The sequence below is a fragment of the Dermacentor variabilis genome, unplaced genomic scaffold (assembly GCF_050947875.1).
Source record: "Dermacentor variabilis isolate Ectoservices unplaced genomic scaffold, ASM5094787v1 scaffold_14, whole genome shotgun sequence".
Classification (NCBI taxonomy): Eukaryota; Metazoa; Arthropoda; class Arachnida; order Ixodida; family Ixodidae; genus Dermacentor; species Dermacentor variabilis.
The window spans coordinates 11,698,610-11,724,555 of NW_027460302.1; the positions used below are offsets into that span (position 1 = coordinate 11,698,610).

The 25,946-nt window shown below is 45.6% G+C and overlaps 1 protein-coding gene across 6 annotated transcripts in view; it reads right to left on the bottom strand.

Annotated features, from left to right (window-relative positions):
- LOC142567709 (uncharacterized) overlaps positions 1 to 25,946 on the bottom strand; it is a 210,774-nt gene that overhangs the window by 55,463 nt on the left and 129,365 nt on the right. The window contains exon 1 of one of the 6 annotated variants that reach the window (XM_075677881.1): positions 15,719 to 15,800. The exons of the other annotated variants lie outside the window; for them this stretch is intronic. Within the exon in view, the coding sequence (XP_075533996.1) occupies positions 15,719 to 15,728 (10 nt within the window). The 5' untranslated portion in view covers positions 15,729 to 15,800. Of the gene's footprint in view, positions 1 to 15,718; positions 15,801 to 25,946 lie in introns of those variants that run through there. 6 annotated transcript variants of the gene reach the window in all.

A 25,946-nucleotide genomic window follows, 5' to 3' on the forward strand; every position in this document is an offset into this window, starting at 1 on the left:
GCATCTGTATTGCTTTGTGCTTAGCGTCTCTGCTATGGGGGCTATCTCCTTCTGAAACGGATATAACCCTTGACAACTGCTTTAAGAACATGCATGTGATAAACGTTTTTAGATACGTAGACAATTTTCCAATCCTTTTAGACGAACAGTGTTCTTAAACTGACAATGATAAAATCATCACAGTCTTAAGCCTTTTGAAACTTAGTGGCAATGGCCTATCTTTTGCCCACGAGATTCCGATTGACAAGGTGCTGCAGTTTTTTTTTATTTAAATATGACGTTTTTAAAACATGCCTATTGGTGCTACTCACCATGTGCTAAAAAAGAGCTGTTCCCATATGATTCCGCCCACTCGAAAATTATAAAACGACGGATTGCAACAACCTGCCTGGGGTCCGCACTTAAAAAATTGTGTATTCATAGGATCAAGACGACTTTTGAGAATTCAGATTGTGCGGCTTTTAAAAGCCGGCTGCCCTCCCTTTTCGTTGCGTCAGTAGGGAAGACGTTGATCCAGAAGCTGAAACACAACAAAAAGACTAAAGTGGGCAGTAAAGTCGAGTGTAACACTCGAAAAAAGGCACAAGTGGTCCCGTATCTTCATATGTTTAGCCACAACCGTAAGAAAGTGACGAACAGGTATGGAGTACCTGTGGTCTTCTCCGCCCCAAACAAGCTGGCCCGCCTCTATCCCCAAATCACGGGTGCGCACTACAAAAGGGTGCACAGTACAGCACGTTAAGCGTTACATGCATTGCTGCACTAGAGTGGTCCATCTGATTCCGCTCAGCTGTGGCAAGTGATACATTGGGCAAACTGGGCACTGCGTCAACGACCGAATGAGAGAGAACACAAATAATTTGGGGAAGGATACGACTGCGTACTTGTCTGTGCATTGCAGGTTATGTCCTTACTGGGAAGCACTGTTTTTTAATGTCAGTATCTTAGGCAGAAGCAAGCACAAAACCGCACGTCAACTGTTAGAGGCCTACAATATCCAAACCACTGGTCTAGCCTGTGCGAGTCAAACTACGGTTATGCTTTGATACAAAATTGAGATTCCTAACCATTTAAAACCATTTAAAAAGTGATAACAATGCCTTCGGCTGACTGGCATCCTTTGCACGTTTTATGCATTTGTGCATGTGCATGTTTGTGTATACAGGGTGTTTCAGTTAATTTTAGCCAGAGTTTAAAAATATGCCGATGCACTCTAAGACGACGCGACCAAACGCTTGTTGCTCACTTTTGTATGTGGTATGTCGCTCTATTTTTGTATTTTGATTAATTAGATAATTAGTCAACATTAATTAACCAACTTCTGAAGCAACAAAGCTAGGAAAAAAATTCCAACTAGAAAGTTGCACAGCGGTTTGCAAAACGTCCGAATAAACAGTTTGTCTTTCTATCTATTAAGTATTAAGTGTCCATTTCACTTGAATGTTTGACGATGCCTCTGCGGCTATCACAACTCTTCGATTGAAAGCGGCACAATCCTTTCTCTAGGGCGGCACTATAGTGGCATCACCTGTTTGGCGCCATTACGATAACACCACACTATGGACTACGCCGCACGCCAATACCACAGAACTTCATACTCTGCGCTAACCCTGGCATCATACAAGATGTGGACGTGCTCGGCAAGGTGCGCTGCAGTGACCACAGGATGGTAAGAACTCGAATTAGCCCAGACCTGAGGAGGGAACGGAAGAAACTGGTACATAAGAAGCCAATTAATGAGTTAGCGGTAAGAGGGAAAATAGAGGAATTCCAGATCAAGATACATAAGAGGTATTCGGCTTTAACTCCGGAAGAGGACCTTAGTGTTGAAGCAATGAACGACAATCTTGCGGGCATCATTAAGGAGTGTGCAATGGAAGTCGGTGGTAACTCCGTTAGGCAGGATACCAGCAAACTATCGCAGGAGACGAAAAATCTGATCAAGAAACGCCAATGTATGAAAGCATCTAACCCTACAGCTAGAATAGAACTGGCAGAACTTTCGAAGTTAATGAACAAGCGTAAGACAGCTGACATAAGGAAGTATAATATGGATAGAATTGAACATGCTCTCAGGAACGGAGGAAGCCTAAAAACAGTGAAGAAGAAACTAGGAATTGGCAAGAATCAGATGTATGCGTTAAGAGACAAAGCCGGCAATATCATTACTAATATGGATGAGATAGTTCAAGTGGCTGAGGATTTCTATAGAGATTTATACAGCACCAGTGGCACCCTCGACGATAATGGAAGAGAAATTAGTCCAGAGGAATTCGAAATTCCAAAGGTAACGCCGGAAGAAGTAAAGAAATCCTTGGGAGATATGCAAAGGGGGAAGGCAGCTGGGGAGGATCAGGTAACAACAGATTTGTTGAAGGATGGTGGACAGATTGTTCTAGAGAAACTGGCCATCCTGTATACGCAATGCCTCATGACCTCGAGCGTACCTGAATCTTGGAAGACCGCTAACATAATCCTAATCCATAAGAAAGGGGACGCCAAAGACTTGAAAAATTATAGACCGATCAGCTTACTGTCCGTTGCCTACAAACTATTTACTAAGGTAATCGCAAATAGAATCAGGAACACCTTAGACTTCTGTCAAGCAAAGGACCAGGCAGGATTCCGTAAAGGCTACTCAACAATAGATCATATTCACACCATAAATCAGGTGATAGAGAAATGCGCGGAATATAGCCAACCCCTATATGTAGCTTTCATTGATTACGAGAAAGCATTTGATTCAGTCAAAACCTCAGCAGTCATGGAGGCATTACGGAATCGAGGTGTAGACGAGCCTTATGTAAAAATACTGAAAGATATCTATAGCGGCTCCACAGCCACCGTAGTCCTCCATAAAGAAAGGAACAAAATCCCAATAAAGAAAGGCCTCAGGCAGGTAGATACGATCTCTCCAATGTTATTCACAGCGTGTTTACAGGAGGTATTCAGAGACCTGGATTGGGAAGAATTGGGGATAAAAGTTAATGGAGAATACCTTAGTAACTTGCGATTCGCTGATGATATTGGCTTGCTTAGTAACTCAGGGGACCAATTTCAATGCATGCTCACTGACCTGAAGAGGCAAAGCAGAAGAGTGGCTCTAAAAATTAATCTGCAGAAAACTAAGTAATGCTTAACAGTCTCGGAAGAGAACAGCAATTTACAATAGGCAGCAAGGCACTGGAAGTCGTAAGGGAATACATCTACTTAGGGCAGGTAGTGACGGCGGATCCGGATCATGAGACGGAAATAATCAGAAGAATAAGAATGAGCTGGGGTGCGTTTGGCAGGCATTCTCAGATCATGAACAGCAGGTTGCCATTATCCCTCAAGAGAAAAGTATATAATAGCTGTGTCTTACCAGTACTCACCTACGGGGCAGAAACCTGGAGGCTTACGAAAAGGGTTCTACTCAAATTGAGAACGACGCAACGAGCTATGGAAAGAAGAATGATAGGTGTAACGTTAAGGGATAAGAAAAGAGCAGATTGGGTGAGGGAACAAACGCGAGTTAATGACATCTTAGTTGAAATCAAGAAAGAGAAATGGGCATGGGCAGGACATGTAATGAGGAGGGAAGATAACCGATGGTCATTAAGGGTTACGGACTGGATCCCAAGGGAAGGGAAGCGTAGCATGGGGCGGCAGAAAGTTAGGTGGGTGGATGAGATTAAGAAGTTTGCAGGCATGGGATGGCCACAATTAGTACATGACCGGGGTTGTTGGAGAAGTATGGGAGAGGCCTTTGCTCTGCAGTGGGCGTAACCAGGCTGATGATGATGATGATGACCTATATAAACTTAGAGAAGGGAAACTGTACCTTCCACAGTGCAACGGAAATAAAAGTAGCAGCGGCGTTGTGAACTAAAGTATACAACCGAAACATGGCGCTGCGAAAATCAAAACTAATGCCATGATTGTTACGTAGTGAGCAATATGGCCGCTATAGTAGCGGCTGGTCGCACTGCTCGCTCGCTGGTTTTGGGCGCTTTGTTACTGCTTTTGGAGCGGTATTAGTGTGTCATCATCATCATCATCATCATCAGCCTAGTTACGCCCACTGCAGGGCAAAGGCCTCTCCCATACTTCTCCAATTACCCCGGTCATGTACTAATTGTGGCCATGTTGTCCCTGCAAACATCTTAATTTCATCCGCCCACCTAACTTTCTGCCGCCCCCTGCTACGCTTCCCTTCCCTTGGAATCCAGTCCGTAACCCTTAATGACCATCGGTTATCTTCCCTCCTCATTACATGTCCTGCCCATGCCCATTTCTTTTTCTTGATTTCAACTAAGATGTCGTTTACCCGCGTTTGTTGCCTCACCCAATCTGCTCTTTTCTTATCCCTTAACGTTACACCCATCATTCTTCTTTCCATAGCTCGTTGCGTCGTCCTCAATTTCAGCAGAACCCTTTTCGTAAGCCTCCAGGTTTCTGCCCCATATGCGAGTACTGGTAACACACAGCTGTTATACACTTTCCTTTTGAGGGATAGTGGCAACCTGCTGTTCATGATTTGAGAATGCCTGCCAAACGCACCCCAGCCCATTCTTATTCTTCTGGTTATTTCAGTCTCATGATCCGGATCCGTGGTCACTACCTGCCCTAAGTAGATGTATTCCCTTACCACTTCCAGTGCTTCGCTACCTATCGTAAACTGCTGTTCTCTTCCGAGACTGTTAAACAATACTTTAGTTTTCTGCAAATTAATTTTCAGACCCACCCTTCTGCTTTGCCTCTCCAGGTCAGTGAGCATGCATTGCAATTGGTCTCCTGAGTTACTAAGCAAGGCAATATCATCAGCGAATCGCAAGTTGCTAAGGTATTCTCCATCAACTTTCATCCCCAATTCTTCCCACTCCAGGCCTCTGAATACCTCCTGTAAACATGCTGTGAATAGCATTGGAGATATCGTATCTCCCTGTCTGACGCCTTTCTTTACAGGGATTTTGTTACTTTCTTTGTGGAGGACTACGGTGGCTGTGGAGCCGCTATAGATATCTTCCAGTATTTTTACATATGGCTCATCTACACCCTGATTCCGTAATGCCTCCATGACTGCTGAGGTTTCGACTGAATCAAACGCTGTCTCGTAATCAATGAAAGCTATATATAAGGGTTGGTTATATTCTGCACATTTCTCTATCACTTGATTGACAGTGTGAATATGGTCTATTGTTGAGTAGCCTTTACGGAATCCTGCCTGGTCCTTTGGTTGACAGAAGTCTAAGGTGTTCCTGATTCTATTTGCGATTACCTTAGTAAATACTTTGTAGGTAACGGACAGTAAGCTGATCGGTCTATAATTTTTCAAGTCTTTGGCGTCCCCTTTCTTATGGATTAGGATTATGTTAGCGTTCTTCCAAGATTCCGGTACGCTCGAGGTTACGAGGCATTGCGTATACAGGGTGGCCAGTTTCTCTAGAACAATCTGACCACCATCCTTGTGTACGGTACTCTAACATGACTACAGATATCCTTATTATGTCACCAGGTGACCGAGAGACCTCGAATGGCAAAAAGACACTTGACACAAGTAAGCTTACATTGTTTATTGTCAATGGTGAATGAAACAGTACATGCTCACAGTTTTTGTACAGGTCAGATGGACTGAATGCTGTCGGTCACTAAGTGTACAACATACAGAAACACAGGTAGCGATCTATTTAATGGAACTGAAGGCTAAAATCGAGCAAAGCTTTCTCGTCGTGTTTGGCGTGCCAGTAAAGCAGGAAGAGCAACACTTCCGACAATTTATTTATGTTGGGCTACCCTCGTACTTCTAGTTGTGTACAGTGCTGCTTGAGATGTTTCATACTATACGTATATTGGTCTGCGTGCGACGATTTCAGGTAGATTAAAAAAAGAAACATAAAAAATTACCGACGATTACGTTACTTCCTAATGCGAAATTTGAGCGCAGCAAATAAGCTGTTTCACCTTTTGGATAGATTGAGGCAAAGAAATCGAGCAACACATGTATGCGCTATCACATAATTTTTTTTTTATTTTTCACACGTATTCCTTTAACAAAGACTCCACTAACAGTTCTTGACAGTCATGAAGGAAGCTTTGTGGTCGGAGAAATAGACTGATATATGTTCGACTTGGTACACCAATGCTTGATTCTCAAAGACGAGATCTATACAAGTGCCTCGCGAGGTTGTCACAGCCGTGGGGGATGCAGAGGCTAAGCGCCGCCGCCGAGAAGACCCTGCCGTTCGCGCCGCCGAAGCGGAGGCTCATCGCCGCCGTCGAGAGCAACCAGCAGTAAGCGAGGCTGAAGCAGAAGCTCATCGCCGCCGCCGAGAAGACCCTGCAGTTCGCGCCGCCGAAGCGGAGGCTCATCGCCGCCGTCGAGAGCAACCAGCAGTAAGCGGAAGCGGAGGGGGGCGGCGTGTACACCCAGCGGCAAACGATGGGGGCAGAAGCGCGCGCAGCAAGCGGACAACACGATAAAGGGAGGAGGGAAGAGATAGCAGCGACTGACTGATGCCGCTGACGGCGATAGTGAGTCAACCCCAGCTATCCGCCACACAAGAACAGGGGGGGGGGACCCTTTCCTCCTCTTTCTGCATGGCGGCGACGGTGTTCTATGCAGTCACGTTATCTTGACTCTCTAGCGGCGTCAGCGGCATCCAGCGGTATCAGTCGGTCGCTGCTAGCGCTGGGGGGATGAAAGGGGGGCGGAGCTGGTTACGAGGCCGACGACGACGCCGACGCCGACGACGACGCGAAACCCAGGAACGGACGCCAAAGAGCTGCGCTCTAAAAAGTGCTCGGCGAAGATGAACTGTCAGCAAGGTGAGCTCTGGCTGCAATAACCCATGGTTTTCATAACACATTGGCACGAGGCACGTGGTGTAGGGGGCAAGAAACATTGTGCTAATTTTACAGCACATATTGTCAGCTCTTGATACCTGTGCTGCACATAGTGTTCAGATGCAGCAGTAAAGGTTTTGACACAAATGGAGCACTCGTAGGAAAGCAAGGAACACCATGGAGACAACAGTGCTTGCAAGGTTTCTGCAAATAATGTGTGAATAAACAAGGACACTAAGTAAACATATAACTATGCTCACGGATTCTTGGAAAATGCAATTTATGGTTTCATGTTGAAAAAAAAATATATCTCGGTTTCTGTATTCAAACAACGCAAAGAGGTTGCAAGGTGATGACCACTTCAATTGAGTATCAGAGGTGAGCAAGAAAGGCTCAGCCTGGAGCCAATGTTTCAACAAGCAAACATATTTCTGGGGGCCATGACGACGACAAGTTCCCAGGCTGAGGCGTCCCTCGCTCGTCTACTGTTGATTGGCTGAATGTTAAGTCAAACTTACTTCGAGCATATTTCAAAAGCTTCCTGGGAAAACACTGTGCTCAGGTTTGTCATCTGTTGTTTGAAGAGAAACAAAAATTGTTTTTAGTGATTTGTCTATTTGAGAAGTGTGGAGTAGGCAGATTGTGTGAACATACCTTTTCTAGCTATCTCTTATGGTGCACGGCTAGCCTAGTTATTGATTTCATACAAACGGCACATGAACAACTTGCAATTAACAAACATAAAATAATGTGAGTACCCATGTCTAATTCTAATCATAGCACTCGTCATGTTAACAATGTTCCCTTAGATTTCGTCATGTCAACTAAATATCTGTGTGTACACAATACAAATAACTTAAATTGGACTATTAACATAATATACATCGTTAGCAATGCTAATCAGATGCTCGGGTACTTATGGCACAACTTTTCCAAAGCACCGTCTACTTAAAAACTACAGCTTTGTTTACAAGACTCTAACATGCTCGAAACTTGAATACGCATCTGCAATATGGGATCCTAGTAGCGTTAATATTACTTCACCTGGTAGTTTCATTCTTTCTCACTATCACCATACCATGTGCACCTCAATGAAAACTAACCTAGCACTTATTCCACTAGCTAACCGCCACAAAGTCACCAGTATTTAGCAATTTCATAAAAGTTTCCATCACAGCACACTTCCCGACGACTTCATACTGTGATCTCAGTACATTTCAAACTGCATTGATTATTGCAGTAAGGTAGGAATTTATTCATGTTACATGAACTCTTTCTTTCAATCGTTGATCCTCCGTACATCTCAGGAATGGAACCACCTTCCCTCAAGTGTGGTATCCATCATCAATAGCAAACTTTTATGCGTTGCATATTGCAATCACTCAGTTCAGCCCTTGGGCGCGGCCGGGCCATTGACATTTAGCGCAACCACGTGACGTGACGTCACGACAGCCGGAGGAAAAGCTGGGCCAACTCGCGCGGTCGCGCGCGGCCGCAGCCACCACCTGACTCCCGCTCCTCCCGCTAGGGGCGCTGCGCCGGCGCGTGACGTCACGGAGAAAAAGCTGGGCCCCAAACTCGCGCGGTCGCGCGCGGCCGCAGCCACCACCTGACTCCCGCTCTTCCCGCTAGGGGCGCTGCGCCGGTGCGTGAGGTCACGGAGGAAAAGCTGGGCCCCAACTGGCGCGGTCGCGCGCGGCCGCAGCTACCACCTGACCGCGCAATATGCAACGCATTCTTGGCTTAACCAAGCTAAGCCTGGCCATTTTTTATGAAACATTTATTTATTTATTTACTTATTTACGTACTTATACTGCCATCTTGCATAGCAAGATATTGCAGGAGTGAGTGCATATTGTCACGTAGTGGTGACGTTGAAGAACACAGTAGCAAATACTGTGAAAGACAAAACTAACTTTTATTGGGCGAACCTGTGCCCACAAAAACAGGCTACACTTACAGCACAACGATAGCGGCGAACACGGTCGCCGATCGTCGAAAGTCTGATCAGCGGGTCAAGTGCGTCGCCTTTTATGGATCGGTCGTCGAATGTTCCAGATTAACCGCTCGGACCCGCGCGTCTTCCACAATGTTCCACACTATTCGCGTCGCATATACATGCAATCAGATTACACAAGTTGCGGTGAAAGTCAGTGGACGGAACCATCGATAACATTCCAGAAACTTCTTTTACATGCAGGTGCGTCTTGCGCTGTGCGATAACATTTGTTAGGCGGCGAAACGTGGTCGCCCGATAAAATTAAGTACATGTGTCATTGCCCCCCTCTTAAATAGCATCGACCCAATGCTGCGAACAAACGAAATTAATAAACAAAAGCACTCGTAGCAAAGAAAACAAAAATAAGGAAGTTCGTCAGCGTCCGTAAAAGGGATTAAGGCGCACCACGTGGACCACTTCAGATCTTGCGCGGCGCTGCTGTGATGGCGAAATGCCGTCTGGCACGACCTCATAGTCCAGTGCGCCAATACGTCGGATGACCTTGTAGGGTCCGAAATAGCGTCGCAGTAGTTTCTCACGGAGTCCTCGTCGGCGTATCGAGGTCCATACCCAAACACGGTTGCCGGGCTGGTACACGACGAAGCGTCGTCGGAGGTTGTAGTGTCGGCTGTCGGTCCTCTGCTGGTTCTTGATCCGCAGGCGGGCGAGCTGTCGGGCTTCTTCGGCGCGCTGGAGGTAAGTAGCGACGTCAAGGTTCTCCTCGTCAGTGACGTGCGGCAGCATGGCGTCGAGCGTCGTCGTCGGGTTCCTGCCGTAGACCAGCTTCAACGGCGTGATCTGTGTTGTATCTTGCACCGCCGTGTTGTAAGCGAATGTTACGTACGGCAGGACGACATCCCAGGTATATTGTGTTCGACGTCGACGTACATCGCTAGCATGTCGGCGAGGGTCTTATTAGCCGCTCCGTAAGACCATTCGTCTGCGGGTGGTAGGCTGTTGTCCTCCTGTGCCTTGTCTGACTGTATTTCAGAATGGCTTGGGTGAGCTCCGCTGTAAAGACCGGTCCTCTGTCGGTGATGAGGACTTCTGGGGCGCCATGTCGCAGCAGGATGTTTTCGACAAAGAATTTCGCCACTTCGGCTGCGCTACCTCTCGGCAGTGCTTTTGTTTCAGGTGCTTACTTTGTGGCGATTTCAACTTCCCTGACATTAACTGGCTCGACTTATCGGCGCACAGTGGCCAATCGAAAGAGTTTATTAATTTAGTTCTTACCTTTAATCTTACACAAACAGTCGACATGCCAACCCGTCAAAACAATACTCTTGACCTTGTTCTTGCTTCGAACCCTGAATCCATTCAGTCATTATCATGCATTCCCGGTTTCAGCGATCATTGCACCTTATTATTCAAACTGTCCGTACCCATCCCTACTCGTCAACCATCAGTCAAATATATACGAGACTATAAGAAGGCTGACATTCAGAATATTATCATCGAGCTGGACAAGTTTTTTCATTACTTCCGCATGTCCTCCACTTCCAGAACAGTAAATGAAAATTGGCTGCTCTTCAAACAAAAATTGTTATCACTCGTTGACCGATATGTACCCCTTGTTTGCATTCGAGGCGATGCCAGCAGACCCTGGTTTTCTAATGCCCTCAGAAAACTCTCAAATAAAAAGAAACGACTCTTCCGAGCAGCAAAACATTCGGCTAGCGCCTTGCGCTGGGAAAAGTATTTCTGTTGTCTTCGCGATTACACAAAACTTTTGCGATGCTCAAAAAGAAAATTTTATCATCTGGATTTACAGGACATTATTCGCTCCAATCCAAAAAAATTCTGGAAAATTTTAACTCCCGCCATTACGTCATCACATAATATCTCATTGGTTAGCAATAACGGTTCTGAAGTTCCACCAGACAAACGCAGTGATGTAATGAATTCTTACTTTTCCTCAGTTTTTACTAATGAACCGACCTTAAGTATCCTTCCCCTATCTAAGTTTCCGTTTTCACAGATGCCGCCCGTTATCATCACTACACATGGTATCATAAAACTTATTGAAAGGCTCAAAGTTTCAAGCGCCCCTGGACCGGATAATATATCGTCTAAGATACTGAAATGCACCAAGGACATATCAAGCCAGTTTCTGCAAATAATATTCGTGCAATCGATTGCTACCGGCTCACTTCCAGACGACTGGAAGCTGAGCAAAGTAGTACCGGTTTTTAAAGCAGGTAACCGCTCTGATCCTTCTAACTACCGACCGATTTCACTAACATGCATTGCTTGCAAACTACTGGAGCATATAATATATTCACAAGTTGCATCTCACCTTGATTCCAACAGCTTCTTTTTTCCAAACCAGCACGGCTTCAGACCTGGTTATTCTTGCGAAACCCAACTTTTCCATTTCACAACCGATCTTCACCTAAATTTAGATTCCTCATTTCAGACGGACGTTATATATCTCGACTTCTCGAAAGCTTTCGATCGTGTACCCCATCAGCGCCTTTTAGCCAAACTTTCATGCTTGTGTCTTGATCCGCTGATATTAACATGGATCCGTTGTTTTCTATCCGGTCGTTGTCAATTCACTGTCATCGATAATGTTCATTCGCCCACAACTGAAGTTCTTTCTGGTGTCCCGCAGGGCTCGGTGCTCGGCCCACTTTTGTTTTTAATCTTCATAAATGATCTTCCTTCCAGCATTTCGTCGAGCATTCGTCTTTTCGCAGATGACTGCGTCTTGTACCGCCGCATAACCACATCCAACGATCAGTTATTGCTTCAAAATGACTTGGACAGAATTGAAGACTGGTGTTCGACATGGCTAATGAAGCTGAATGTATCAAAGTGTAAATACATGCAGGTAACACGCAAGCGCACTAACCTCAGCTACGCATATTCGTTGTACTCAACCACCCTTTCTCAAGTTGAATCTTACCGTTATCTTGGAATTCACATCACCAGCAAACTCACCTGGTCCGAGCACATCACGAAGATTGCAGCTGATGCATCGAAATCACTTGGGTTTATCAGACGGCACCTCAGCTTCTCCCCTCCCTCTATTCGCAGTCTAGCTTACAAAACTTTTGTCCGAACCAAACTAGAATTTGGCTCCCCAATTTGGAATCCACATCAGGCTTACCTAATCGATAGCCTAGAAGCCATTCAAAACCGTGCAGCCCGATATATTTTATCCGATTACGACACTCACTCCAGCGTTACCAATATAAAATTATCGCTTGACATCGAGCCTCTGACACTCAGACGACAAATCGCCCGTTTGGCATTATTTCATAAACTATACTTCTGTTTTCCTTCGCTTCGGGACTCTCTTCTGCTACCACCTCTCCGAACATCACGCCGTCTTTTCAACTCCATGAGCATTCTACGTCTGCACGGCTCCTCTAACGCATTTAACAAGTCATTCCTGCCTCTTGCAATTGAAGAATGGAATTCATTACCAGACCATATTGTAATAGAACGCGATCCATTTAAGTTCCGGCAATTGCTGACGTCCTATTTGAAAACATGATGTGGAAATTATTGTCTTCTTCTGTTTGCTTTACTGTTGCTATTTTTATATTTGTATATGCTTAAAGGGTTCTTGTACTCTTTTTTTCTGTATATACCCTGCTGATCACTGATTGTGACAATGTTTGACAGTGACCTGCGTTGTTGTGTTCAATGTTCCCCCCCTTATGTAATGCCCCTTCCAGGGGTCTTTAAGGACCAATAAATGATGAATGATGATGATGATGAAGCGTGTGAGGTAATCCGTCGCCATGACGATCCACTTATTTCCGGTTATTGACGTCGGAAACGGTCCCAGCACGTCCATCCCGATCTGCTGGAATGGTCGGCAAGGAAGCTCGATTGGCTGTAGTAATCCAGCTGGCCTTGTCGGCGGCGTCTTGTGTCGCTGACAGTCTCGGCATGTTCTGACATAACGGGCGACGTCGGCGGTCAGGCGCGGCCAATAATACTTTTCTTGTATCCTCGATAGTGTCCGGGAAAATCCGAGTTGTCCAGCGGTCGGATCGTCATGTAGGGCGTGCAATACTTCTGGACGAAGTCTTGACGGGACAACAAGAAGATAATTGGCGCGGACTGGTGAGAAGTTCTTCACGAGTAGATTGTTTTGAAGCGTGAAGGAAGATAATCCGCGCTTAAATGCCCTGGGGACAACGTCGGTGTGCCCTTCCAAATATTCGACGAGGCCTTTTAGCTCCGGGTCCCCTCGTTGTTGTTCGGCGAAGTCTTTCGCGCTTATTATGCCAAGGAAGGCGTCGTCATCCTCGTCATCTTGCGGCGGCGGGTCAATGGGGGCGCGTGATAGGCAATCGGCATCTGAGCGTTTTCGTCCGGACTTGTATGTTACAGTGATGTCGTATTCTTGTAGTCTGAGGCTCCACCGCGCCAGTCGTCCTGAAGGATCCTTTATATTCGCTAGCCAACACAACGCGTGATGGTCACTGACGACTTTGAATGGCCTGCTATAAAGATAAGGGCGAAATTTAGCTGTAGCCCAAACGATGGAGAGGCATTCCTATTCGGTCGTAGAATAGTTGCCTTCCGCTTTTGACAGCGACCGGCTAGCGTAAGCTGTCACCTGTTTGACTCCGTTTCTTCTCTGGACTAGAACGGCACCGAGGCCTAGGCTACTGGCGTCAGTATGGATTTCTGTATCGGCGTACTCGTCGAAGTGCGCAAGTACCGGCAGCGACTGCATGCGTCGTTTGAGTTCTTCAAATGCGTCGGCCTGCGGCGTTTCCCACTTGAACTTAACATCACATTTAGTAAGACGTGTCAAAGGCTCGGCGATGCGTGAAAAGTCCTCGACAAAGCGCCTGTAGTAGGCACACATGCCAAGGAATCTACGCACTGCCTTATTGTTGATGGGTTGCGGGAACTGTGCCATGGCAGCTGTCTTTTGCGGGTCTGGACGGACACCAGATTTGCTGATTACGTGGCCAAGGAACAGAAGCTCATCGTAAGCGAAGCGGCATTTTTCCCGCTTCAGAGTAAGCCCTGACGACTTGATGGCCTCTAGTACTGTCGCAAGGCGCCTGAGGTGATCGTCGAAATTTCCGGCGAAGACGACGACACCATCCAAATAAACGAGACAGGTCTGGCACTCCAATCCTGCTAACACCGTGTCCATGACGCGCTGGAACGTTGCAGGCGCCGAGCACAGTCCGAATGGCATAACCTTGAACTCGTAGAGGCCGTCTGGGGTGATGAAGGCCGTCTTTTCGCGATCTGTTTCGTCGACTTCTATTTGCCAATAGCCAGACTTGAGGTCCATCGACGAGAAGTATTTAGCGTTGCAGAGCCGATCCAATGCGTCGTCTATTCGTGGGAGGGGGTATACGTCCCTCTTCGTGATCTTGTTCAGACGATGATAATCGACGCAGAAACGTTCGCAAGAAGCCGCTTCGGAGCAGGTCCCACGTCGTTAAGGTGGCTTTTCGATTCTCGAACCAGGTCCTAGGCGGCGTCTTTCAGTGCGAAATAGACATGCCGCAGCTTGTCGTCGCCGTCCCAACAGTTAAACGTAGGGACCCTCTCGTACGTCTCGAGCCAGGTTTCCCGGTCCTCGAATGTTGACCCGCGGAACGTCGGAGGTTCCCTGGGCTGCTGCAGCACGATGGGGGACGCTGGGGCTGCCATTGGGGTTGCCTTGGCGACAATCTTCTTGGTCTTCTCAGGTAGAAGTCCGTGCTCCGGGGGCAGCTGTTGAAGACGGCGGCTTGCTCGATGCTCCGGGACTACGTTGGTGTTCTCTTTGCGGTCCGGGCTTGGATCACGGCTTGTCGGGGGCGTCCGGTACATGAACGAAAAGCACCTCCACCAGATGTCACGTGGTGGTGACGTTGAAGAACACAGTAGCAAATACTGTGAAAGACAAAACTAACTTTTATTGGGCGAACCTGTGCCCACAAAAACAGGCTACACTTATAGCACAACGATAGCGGCGAACACGGTCGGCGATCGTCGGCTTTTATAGATCGGTCGTCGAATGTTACAGATTAACCGCTGGGACCCGCGTGTCTTCCACAAAGTTCTACACTATTCGCGTCGTGCATAGATGCAATCAGATTACACAAGTTGCGGTGAAAGACAGTGGACGGAACAGTCGATAACACTCCAGAAACTTCTTTTACATGCAGGCGCGTCTTGCGCTGTGTGATAACATTTGTTAGGTGGCGAAACGTGGTCGCCCGATAAAGTCAAGTACATGTGTCACTATATATGTTAATCAATTGAAGAATACATTTTAGTGGCAAAGAAGAAAACAAACAATATAAAAAACAGCTAGTATTGCATACTCAGGAGAATCATAACGTTACCAGAACTCGCCGCACTTGTATGTGTATTTGCTTTACTCTACTACTTTGTAACCACTCCCTGTTTTAATGCCATCTGGCCCTGAGGGTATGTTACGTAAGAGATAGAATAATAAACTGAAGAATGACTGCCAGGGTTTAAGTCAACATGAAGTGCAATTTCTTCAAAATTGCATTGACCGTTTTTGAAGGTTTTAAGATTATTCGCATTTTCATGTAACAAATTAACGTCGTGAGGGGGCATGTGAAGCTTGGTGGTAATGCCCGTCGAACTGATTTGCAAAGAGCAGCAGATGAGACAGCTTGTGAATTAGCAAGTACGAGCTTGCTACATTCTCTTCTGGTTGTTACGGCTAGTATATGCAGCCACTTGAATAGAAAGAAGTTGGCACTCAACATGTTACTTCTCCGGCTGTCATAAAAGACGCTTAAATAAGCAAGTAAGCTTGTATGTAAAATTTTAGCATTGCCGCTTGGCACGATACAAAACTGTAGACTGCTGCTTTCCTGATGCTGACGCCCCTCTATCTGGTAAACTTGCAAACATCTTATGGTAAGTCGCATAATTCAAGAGGACCTGTTGTCATTATGGCGACTGGTTGAGCTTCTTATGGCTTGGCGTGGGCAGCTTGCAGGCCAATAATCGCTCTTTTGTCCGTCTTCGTGAAAAGAGAAATGATGAAGCCATGACAAACATGCAAGGAAAAAATGGTAAAACAAAAGTTAGTCAAATAAATGAACAAATCACGGTTCTAGATGAAGTGTTCAGAAACATACCTTGTGAGGATTCTGGCCCAGTGCTGACACATTCACTGTTGCCTTGTACGTCCAGTCCAAAGAGCGGACAAATATCAGCAGTGTCTTGGAGGCTGGAGGGAAAAGAAGAAAGAGCCTCAATTACTATGGCAGAAGTGTGGGTGAGCTTGTGATTCATGTATGATCAAGAACAGTGCACAAAACACTCCATGACAGAGAAGCACATGCAACGCCGTTTTGCATGTGCATTTCTTTCAATGGTGCCCTTGTGCGGGCTGTGCTCAGTGAAGCCTTGATTAGATGACAATATTTTCTGGGAGATGCTAGGCAAACACTAGTCACTTTATTATGTCTCAAATGTAATTATTCTAACTGTATCACAGCAAGTACGTTTGCTACTAATGTGCAGTGAATTTATCACAGTGCATCATTTATGCAGGAACAGCCAAAACTATTTATTATTCATGCTGTAGTTTGTGTCAGGAATTTTAGCAATGCGACAAAATAGCAAAAGTCTCAATTGAATTGCCCTTGAAGAGCAATAACTTCATTATATATTATTTTTTACACTTTCACAATATGACTACAGGAATATGTTTTATCTGCATTGCATGCAAAGAATTCAAAGTTGAGAATGTCAAGCAATGCTTTTGTACTCAATAATAATAATATTTGGGGTTTTACGTGCCAAAACCACTTTCTGATTATGAGGCACGCCGTAGTGGAGGACTCCGGAAATTTTGACCACCTGGGGTTCTTTAACGTGCGCCTAAATCTAAGCACACGGGTGTTTTCGCATTTCGCCCCCATCAAAATGCGGCCGCCGTGGCCGGGATAATGCTTTTGTACTCACCGGTGCACAAGTTCCGAGGCTGCAAGGTTAATCCGCATTCGTGGGTAGTCAAGCAGACATGGTTCCAGCGATGAATTTTCACGCTAGCTAGCATTTTCTTTAAAGCAAGAAGTGATTACATGGCCAGACGCAGCAGATCACTAACAATGGAAGCCGCGAAGCTGTGCAGTAAAACTCCACAGCTGATGAAGTTCACCGTCTTTAAAGAGGTTCACTTGGTGGCAGCTATAGAATGTTGGGCATATAAATTGGCTGAAATATTATTATCTAATTAAAACAAACCTGCGTGACACTGCTCAACGGAGCTAACCACCCTGCTCGCAAATATTACTGCAGTACAATTTGAATCAATAAATGATATGGACTGCAATTGATAAGAGTGGGCTGCAGCTTATCACACGTCAGTGAAGTCTCAAAACCAAGTAATAAAGCAGAGATTTTAATAACACAAGTCCAATAAAACAATGGTCTGCTTATTTTGTAAAACAATGACATGTTGACTATGTTTGTCAGTTATCATATGTACATTTATAGACCAAATATTCAGCTGCGTTGAGCACCCCTGGCAGAAAACTTACGAATTAAAGTATACGACCAAATTACAGTAGCTCCACTTACGTGATTCATGCTGGAACGCGCCACGGTTGATTTTAGTGGCGATCGCTGGAACTTGTGAGTGTGCGGGGCCTGCCAATACGACACAGGTCTAAATAGCAACGTTGCTCGTGTATTTTAGTTAGCTACTGACGCAGCCAATAGTGGCTGCGATACTGACTTTCCTAGATGGCACTAGCTATGCACCATATTTACCATTTTCAATTACAAACTGGCGCGTTTTTTTAAAATCCTCGAATCAAAGCCAACCATAGAGTTTGGTATATGATTATTTGAAAAAAGAAAGCTATTGGCCTAGATTCGAATAAATATGGTATTGTAATTCGACCCAATAGCCAAATTAAAATATATCTATTTCAATGTATGTATTTTTATTGTTTTTAAAAATCTTTATGGAAGTCCATCTGTATTCATGAAAAACAAAGCATGTTTACTTACAGAAAATATATTTTTGTCACTTTATGGTCACTATAAAAAGAAACTGCTGTACATTTTAGAGTGCAGCTCTTGGGTGCCCATTCCTGAGGCGAGCATCAGCACTGTACCTCGTAACCGAGTGCTCAGCGAGAGATGAGAGCAGAGCACAGCGGGCGGTGAAAGACGGCAAGAGTGAAGATAGGGCGAGGAGAAAGCAGAGGAGTGGGATATGACGAAAGCGTGAGAAGAAAAGCATAGTGCCGCGCAAGACGGATTAGTCAATGACGGCTGGGAGATGGAACCAGGGTAGCACGCATTGTTAGGGTGCCTCGATGCGCCCCCGATTAGTGCGGCAGTCGTGCCACACTTCGCTCCATGGGCAACGTGCCACACGAGAAAGATTGTCCGCAACAGCCAAGAGACTGCGACATGAAAACACGCATAGAACTGCACTCAAATATCGCATGAGGGAGTATCGTAATCGTCAGTGAACTTTTCTTCTAATAAAAAATTTGACCCTGAGGGGGGTGCATTTGGCGAAAAAAAAAAAAACGACCTTTGAAGCGTCAACAATGGCCACAGAGTTTCTCACTATATTACCTAGAGGAAAATATGGTGCCACTGTCCATAGGAGTTTTCTAACAGGCAGTGTGCATCACAGGAATCAACGTTTATAGTATCTATAAATATTGATGGGAATGACGACATATGAATGTGCGAGGCTTGTGTCGTACAAGGCGTCTAAAACGTGGATATGGCTAAGCCGATAATGCATTCTTTTAACAAAATCTTCAAGAAAGGTTTTCATTCACCTTTTGTGCACCTTATAGTGAAGGTTACTTACCTGCAGTGTGTAATCAAGCGAAGAAAAGCAAGACCAGACAACAAACTATTGCAAAGCGTGAATCTTCTCGTCTGTTCTCTAACTTAAGCGACCTGCTGATACTTTTTATGTTTCAGAAAATTTTGCATGCAATGAATTAAACAAAGCATATTTTTTATATAATAATAAAATTAAAACAATCTTTACACGCTTTTTTAGTAGGCAATCAATCACTGTGATGGACGGAATGGTGCTAACCATACGCACCTTCAAGGTGTCCTGGCTTTTCGAAAACGATGCCAACCTAAAGTCATCATATACCAGCATTCCCATGTACACAACAGCTCAGCAGTGCCAGATTTCCCTTTAGGTAATATATTGAAGAACTCCACAAAAATGGCCAAATGAATAAGGCAAACTACACTACACAAACAAAGGGAGCCTCAGACCAGAGCCAATGTTTTAAAGGACAACATCAATGAACTTTCGATTTGCCCAAATTGGTTACAAGGGAGCACTAAAATTTATAAGGTACTAGATTGGTTACAAGTGATACCATGAAATAATCTGGCAAAGCTGCCCTAGGCTAACAAATTTCTAGGCAAGTTTTTTGCTAGCGCTTAAGCAGACAATGACCATGACGTTGGACCAGAGTTTTATCAGCCCACTGCCGGAAGCCATGAGCAATGGCCGATCCCGGAGGTCGTACCAAGGAGCTGCACTTAGTCATGCATCACTTCCGACGAACGCAAACCGTGGCATTTTTTTTTCAGTTCTGGTATCAAGAACTTTTGCGAGCGGTTTGTGACACATCCACTGGTAAATTTAAAACATTAATTTTGCACGAAGGCTGCTCTATATCTGAAACTAGGCTCTTTAGCAACTCAATATTTTGCTACAGTTAGCTTTTAAGAAGGGAAACCTGTCTCCACCAGGGTCAGGTTAATGAATGCTCTACATCTACCCCTTCGGCCAAAAGTGGCACTGGATGAGACTCCCATGACCAGATTATAAACAAGAATATAGAAATACCCAAAGAAGCAGATAGGGTCATCACCAAAACTCATGTGGAGGTTGTGACAATGGGGGCAGGTTTTCTTTTAGTAGTAACAAACTTATCGCAAGTTTAATCCTGACCCGTAATAAATCCCACAGTTCAATTAAGAAACATGTTTATTTCCCCTATGCATTTCTTGGCTTTATTTCCTGAGAACAGAAACCCTTCGGTCCCTCGACTTCTTTGGCTTGTGTTGCCTACCCTCCTTAAACACTAATCTAGTAGTGTCCATGCTTTTATTGTTTTGGATGTGCAGTGCCTTCAATAGCTTCACTGTTCATTCATGAATGACTATTTAATGACAGTGTAAAAATTTGTAGAAGTGTAGAAGTGTACATGGATTGTAAATGTTTAGAAGCTGCACGATGTGAGCATCTGATGACTTCAGGGGCCTCTTTGGAAACAGCAACTGGGAGATGGGAGCTGTTATTGATAGTTTCTTTTCATTTACTTTTTTAGAACTCTTCATCATGCATGTAGTGTGCTCAATGAAGTATTGCTAAAGGAAACACTGCACATGTAAGTACTCAGATAGAGAGTGCATACCTTACTTTGAAAATGTCGATGAAAATGTTTGAAATGCCTGCTATATACTTGCATAATTGAACGAGGCACAACGTGGTATTGTGGGAGCCATCACTTGTTGCCCATTTCCCGTAAGAGGTGCATAATTGAACGAGGCACAACGTGGTATTGTGGGAGCCATCACTTGTTGCCCATTTCCCGTAAGAGGCAAACAAATGTGTCAGCATAAGAATACCACAACTTCCTCTACTGGTCGTGAACAATACGTACAGAGCTACCACTATATGCAGTCACATTTCATTCATGGGAGTGGCAGCAAGTACAACCGGCAGCCTTCGCTCGACGACGGTGACACATCGATGTTGGCTTTGTGCCGTGTCGCCGTTTGTTGCATGTGCATAATACAACACTTCCAATCACTATGGCCAGAATTTAACTACAAAACCAGTTCCGTTTGTCCCAATAGCTTATCATTTAGTTCAGGTCTGTCGGTAGCAGGTGCACATTTGCTGAACGAGATCAATGCAGCCATACTTGATTTCAATGCCTGGCAAGGGCTAACAATCATGCATTTCAACTTCAGGAACATATTTCAACTCAATTTAAACATGAATGAATACAGTGTGTCCCAACTAACCTCTGCCAAGCTGCTAAAGAAATAGAAGAGGAAACATAATCTGCCAACCAGACACTGTAGGTCTCTTAATCATATCTTGCACTGCATTTTCTCGTTTTCTCCCCCTTTTTAACAGCTTGGCCAACATCAGCTGGGACACTTGACATATACACAAGCACAGGTGCTGCAGCAATCACACTGTGTGTGCGATTTTTTCCCTCAGCAGTTGATTTCACAGAGGTCGACAGCTTGTTTCACCCGTCCTTCTGCAGCTGGAATGACACTGCTGCACACAAAAGGTCTTCAGCATTTTTTTAAAGCTCCTGAGGACCATTCGAGCTTCTCTGCACACACTAAGAGTCAGAAATAGCGCACGAGACCGCTACAAAAATCCCGTGAACACACCGGCCAGCTGCTGCGCCACTTGCTGATTTCCCCCTCAACGTGCCCCCGCTGAACCGGTGGCGTCACCACGCGGTAGTCATCGGCAGTTTATAAATCTCCCATAGCGTGAGAGAAGTGTTGAGACACGTAAAAAAGTTTCAAAGGATTCTGCTATTACCACTAAGCCTTCTCATTATTTTGATATAAGAACTAGGCAAGCAATGCATATTGTAATTGCATGGTTTCCTACTCTTGCTTGATCCACTCTGAAGTCGTCCAATCACACCAGGATGTTGGTATGTGTCCAGAAACAAAGTGCCAGGTTTGTTGCACACGACTCATTTCTGCAGTATCATTTTTCGCGTAAATGCTAATTTAAGCTCCCTAGTTTAAGCCCATTGTGTGCGTGACTGACAGCTGCCATACTGCGACGTAGTAGTGATGGTGAAGAAAGCAGCAAAACTGTGAGTGACGAAACTAGTGTTTTATTGGGCGAACCTGTGCCCTCAAAAACAGGCTACAGTCGAGGAACAACGAGAGAGGTGAACACAGTTGGCAATCGGTGAAAATATGGTCTGCCGGTCAAGTGCGTCGGCTTTTATATGAGTCATCGAAGGTTCCAGAATAGTCGCTGGTGCCCATGTGCCTTCCAGAAAGTTCTATCTAATGCACGTCTCACATGCAATCAGATTAGGCAAGCTACGGTGACAATAAACAGCAGATAGCACCATTGATAACATTCGAGAAACTTCCAATACATACATACGGGCACATTCTGCACTAAGCGATAACATTTCTTAGGCTCTAACGCGGTCACCCAAAAAAGATAAACAAGTACATGTGTCAATGCCCCCCTCTCAAAAAGCATCGTCCTGATACTACAAACATAACAGGAGGGTGAAAAACAAAAGGACACTTATTAAACAAGAGTAACAAAACAACAAAGAAACAAAGTCCAAAGTAACACAGTCCAAAAAAAAAGAGAAAGTCCAAAGTTCAACTGTGCCAAGTCCCAAAGTTCGTTAGCACTCGTAGAATGGTCGCACAAGATGAAATATTTCAGGTCGTGAGTGGCGCCGCTCTGATAGCGAACAGCAGTGCAGAAGATGGTCATTTGAGGGATCACCCGACGTTTGTGCATAAGTGCGAGTACGAGCGGGTACGAGAAAAAATCTGGGGGTTTTGCTCCTCGAATATTTGTGTTTACGTAGGTACTATGGTGGAGAACTTTTTCTGCTCGTTTTGTATGTGTCTGACACGACCTCATTAGTCTAGTGCGCCAATGCGGCGGATGATCTTGTAGGGCCCGAAATAGCGGCGTAAAAGCTAAATAGCAGCGTAAAAGACTAAGCCTTCATAGGCGTACCGGGGTCCGAACCCAAACACGGTCACCAGGCTCGTATTCCGCGTGTCTTCATCGAAGATTGTAGTGCCGGCTATTGGTCCTCTGCTGATTCTCAATGCACAGGCAGGCGAGCTGTTTCGACTGTGGTGTGCAAGACTATGGCGTTGGGAGTCGTCGCTGGGTTCCTTCTGTAAACCAGCTTGAATGGGGTGATATGTGTTGTTTCTTGCACTGCCACGTTATAAGCGAAGGTTATGTACGGCAGGACAGCATCCCAGGTTCGTGTGTTTGATGTCAACGTACATTGCTAACATGTCGGCGAGAGTCTATTTCAGACGCTCCGTAGGACCATTCGTCTGCGGGTGGTAGGCAGTTGTCCTCCTGTCGCTTGTCTGGTTGTACTGCAGAATGGATTGGGTGAGCTCTGCTGTACAGGCCGTTCCTCTGCCAGTGATGAGGACTTCTGGGGCACCATGTCGCAGCAGGATGTTTTCGACAAAAAAGTTCGCCACTTCGGCTGCGCTGCCTTTCGGTAGAGCTTTAGTTTCAGCGAAGCAGGTGAGATAGTGTCACCACGACGATACACTTCTTTCCGGATGTTGACGTTGAAAATGGTCCCAGCAAATCTATCCCGATCTGCTGAAATGGTCGGTAAGGCAAATGGCTGTAGTAATCCCACTGGTCTTGTCGGTGGCATCTTGCATCGCTGACAGTCTCAACATGTCTTGACGTAACGGGCGACATCGGGGGACAGGTGCGGCCAGTAATACCTTTCCTGTATCTTCGATAGCACCTGGGAGAACTCGAGGTGCTGGGCAGTCGGATCATCATGAAGGGCGTGCAGTATTTCTGGACGCAGCGCTGAGGGAACAAGGAGGTAGTTGGCATGGACTGGTAAGAAGTTATTCTTTACAAATAGGTTGTTTTAAAGTGAGAACAAAAGGAATCCTTGCTTAAATTCCCTAGAGACAACGTCGATGTTCCCTTCCAAATACTTGACGAGGCTTTTTAGTTCCAAGTCTGCTTGTTACTGTTGAGCAGTCTTCCGTACTTGTTATTCTAAAGAAGGCGTTGTCATGCTCGTTGTCCTGCGGCAGCGGGTCAATGGGGGTGCATGGCAGGCAGTGGGCATGTTTTCGTCCCGACTTAAAGATTACAGTGATGTCATATCCTTGTAATCTGAGGCTCCATTGCGCCAGGCAGTGGAGTTCGCTAGCCAACAAAGCGCACCTCACGACACGACGGCCTGCCATATAAGTAACGGCAAAATTTTACTGTAACCCAAATGATGGCGAGGGATTCCTTTTTGGTCATAGAATAATTACCTTCAGCTTTTGACAGCGACCGGCTAGTGTAAGCTATCACCCGTTCAAGTCCATTTTTCCTCTGGACTAGAACAGCACTGAGGCATAAGCTCTGGCGTCTGTGTTGATTTCTGTACCGGCGTCCTCGTCGAAGTGCGCAAGTACCGGTGGCGAATGCATGCGTTGTGGACTGCATGTTCACAGTGAACAACATTGAACCCAAACCCAAAGTGAACCCGAAGCAGTGTTCATTTACTTCCCAATTTTTCTCGTGCTGATGATGAATCTACTCTCAATATGCTTGATTTTTTACTTCGATGATTTGAGAAACAGCACTTGTAATGTAAATGACTTATGGCTTTCCTTTAGAGAAATCGTCTCCGACTGTATAAATCATTTTTTTGTCAAAATTGTGAAGAGATCTGTGTACCAAAACCCATGGATTTCTTGCGAGACGTTACGCTTGCAGCAAAGGCTTTATTAAAAATGAAGTCAAAGACAAATGTAAACTTAAAATCTATCATGGGAGAAACTTCAAAACAACTGAAACAGAAAATAATTTGTGACAAGGAAAAATGTTACGGAACGCTCCTACCCTCATGTATTGAAATGTCTCCAGAGAGGTTCTGGTACCAAAGCGCACCTAAATCTTCTTCCACCAGTGAGTTCATGGTTGATGGCAAATTTGTAAGTAATGAGACTGTCATTTGTTCTGCTTTCAACAAATTCTTCCATTCAACATTTACAAAAGGGTAATGTTTGCATTCCTAACTTTACTGTATTGCTTCCTGCTATATCTGATGGATCTGAGAATTTTTCTGAGAATGCTGTTTTAGAGCGCAGCTCTTTGGCGTCCGTTCCTGGGTTTCGCGTCGTCGTCGGCGTTGTCGTCGGCCTCGTAACCAGCTCCGCCCCCCTTTCATCCCCCCAGCGCTAGCAGCGACCGACTGATACCGCTGGATGCCGCTGACGCCGCTAGAGAGTCAAGATAACGTGACTGCATAGAACACCGTCGCCGCCATGCAGAAAGAGGAGGAAAGGGTTCCCCCCCCCTGTTCTTGTGTGGCGGATAGGGTGCTCTTCAGTTGCCGACGCGCCGGTTATTTCACGTAGGCCCCGGCACGTCGACGAATACGTGACCACCTTCCCACGGCTAGACCTGGTTCTTAGCGCTGCGGAAGCGAGGGTATCATATTGTTTGTGTCGGCATCGGCGGCGTTGTCCCTGAAACCAACTCCGCAGCTGGGGTTGACTCACTATCGGCGTCAGCGGCATCAGTCAGTCGCTGCTATCTCTTTTCTCCTCCCTTTATCGTGTTGTCCGCTTGCTGCGCGCGCTTCTGCCCCCATCGTTTGCCGCTGGGTGTACACGCCGCCCCCTCCCCCCTCTTCCTGCGAGTCTCCGGTTGTCAAAGCGCCGGCTCGAACTTAATTCCTCTCTTCGCTCCTCCTCCAATGCAACCCCTGTGCGGTGGCAATCAGAGAGCCAGATCGGTGGCGGCGGATCTGTATATGTGCACCGCCCGAGCCGAAATTGCCGCTGCCGTTCGCCCTGTGCGGTGGCAATCAGAGAGCCAGATCGGTGGCGGCTTGACATAAAGACAAACAGCAATTTCCTAACACTTATGCGGGAGAACATCCCGTTCCTCTCGCTCGTAACGCGTCCCACGGCTGTGACAACCTCGCGAGGCACTTGTATAGATCTCGTCTTTGAGAATCAAGCATTGGTGTACCAAGTCGAACATATATCAGTCTATTTCTCCGACCACAAAGCTTCCTTCATGACTGTCAAGAACTGTTAGTGGAGTCTTTGTTAAAGGAATACGTGTGAAAAATAAAAAAAAAATTCTGTGATAGCGCATACATGTGTTGCTCGATTTCCTTGCCTCAATCTATCGAAAAGGTGAAACAGCTTATTTGCTGCGCTCAAATTTCGCATTAGGAAGTAACGTAATCGTCGGTAATTTTTTTTTAATTTGCCCTTGAACGTTAAAAAGTCACCAGGACCAGCTAATATACCAAATGCATTTTTGAAGTGTTATGCAGGATGGTGTTCTAGGTACCTCTATGTTGTAATCAACAGATCATTACGCAACAGTTCCCTACTGGAT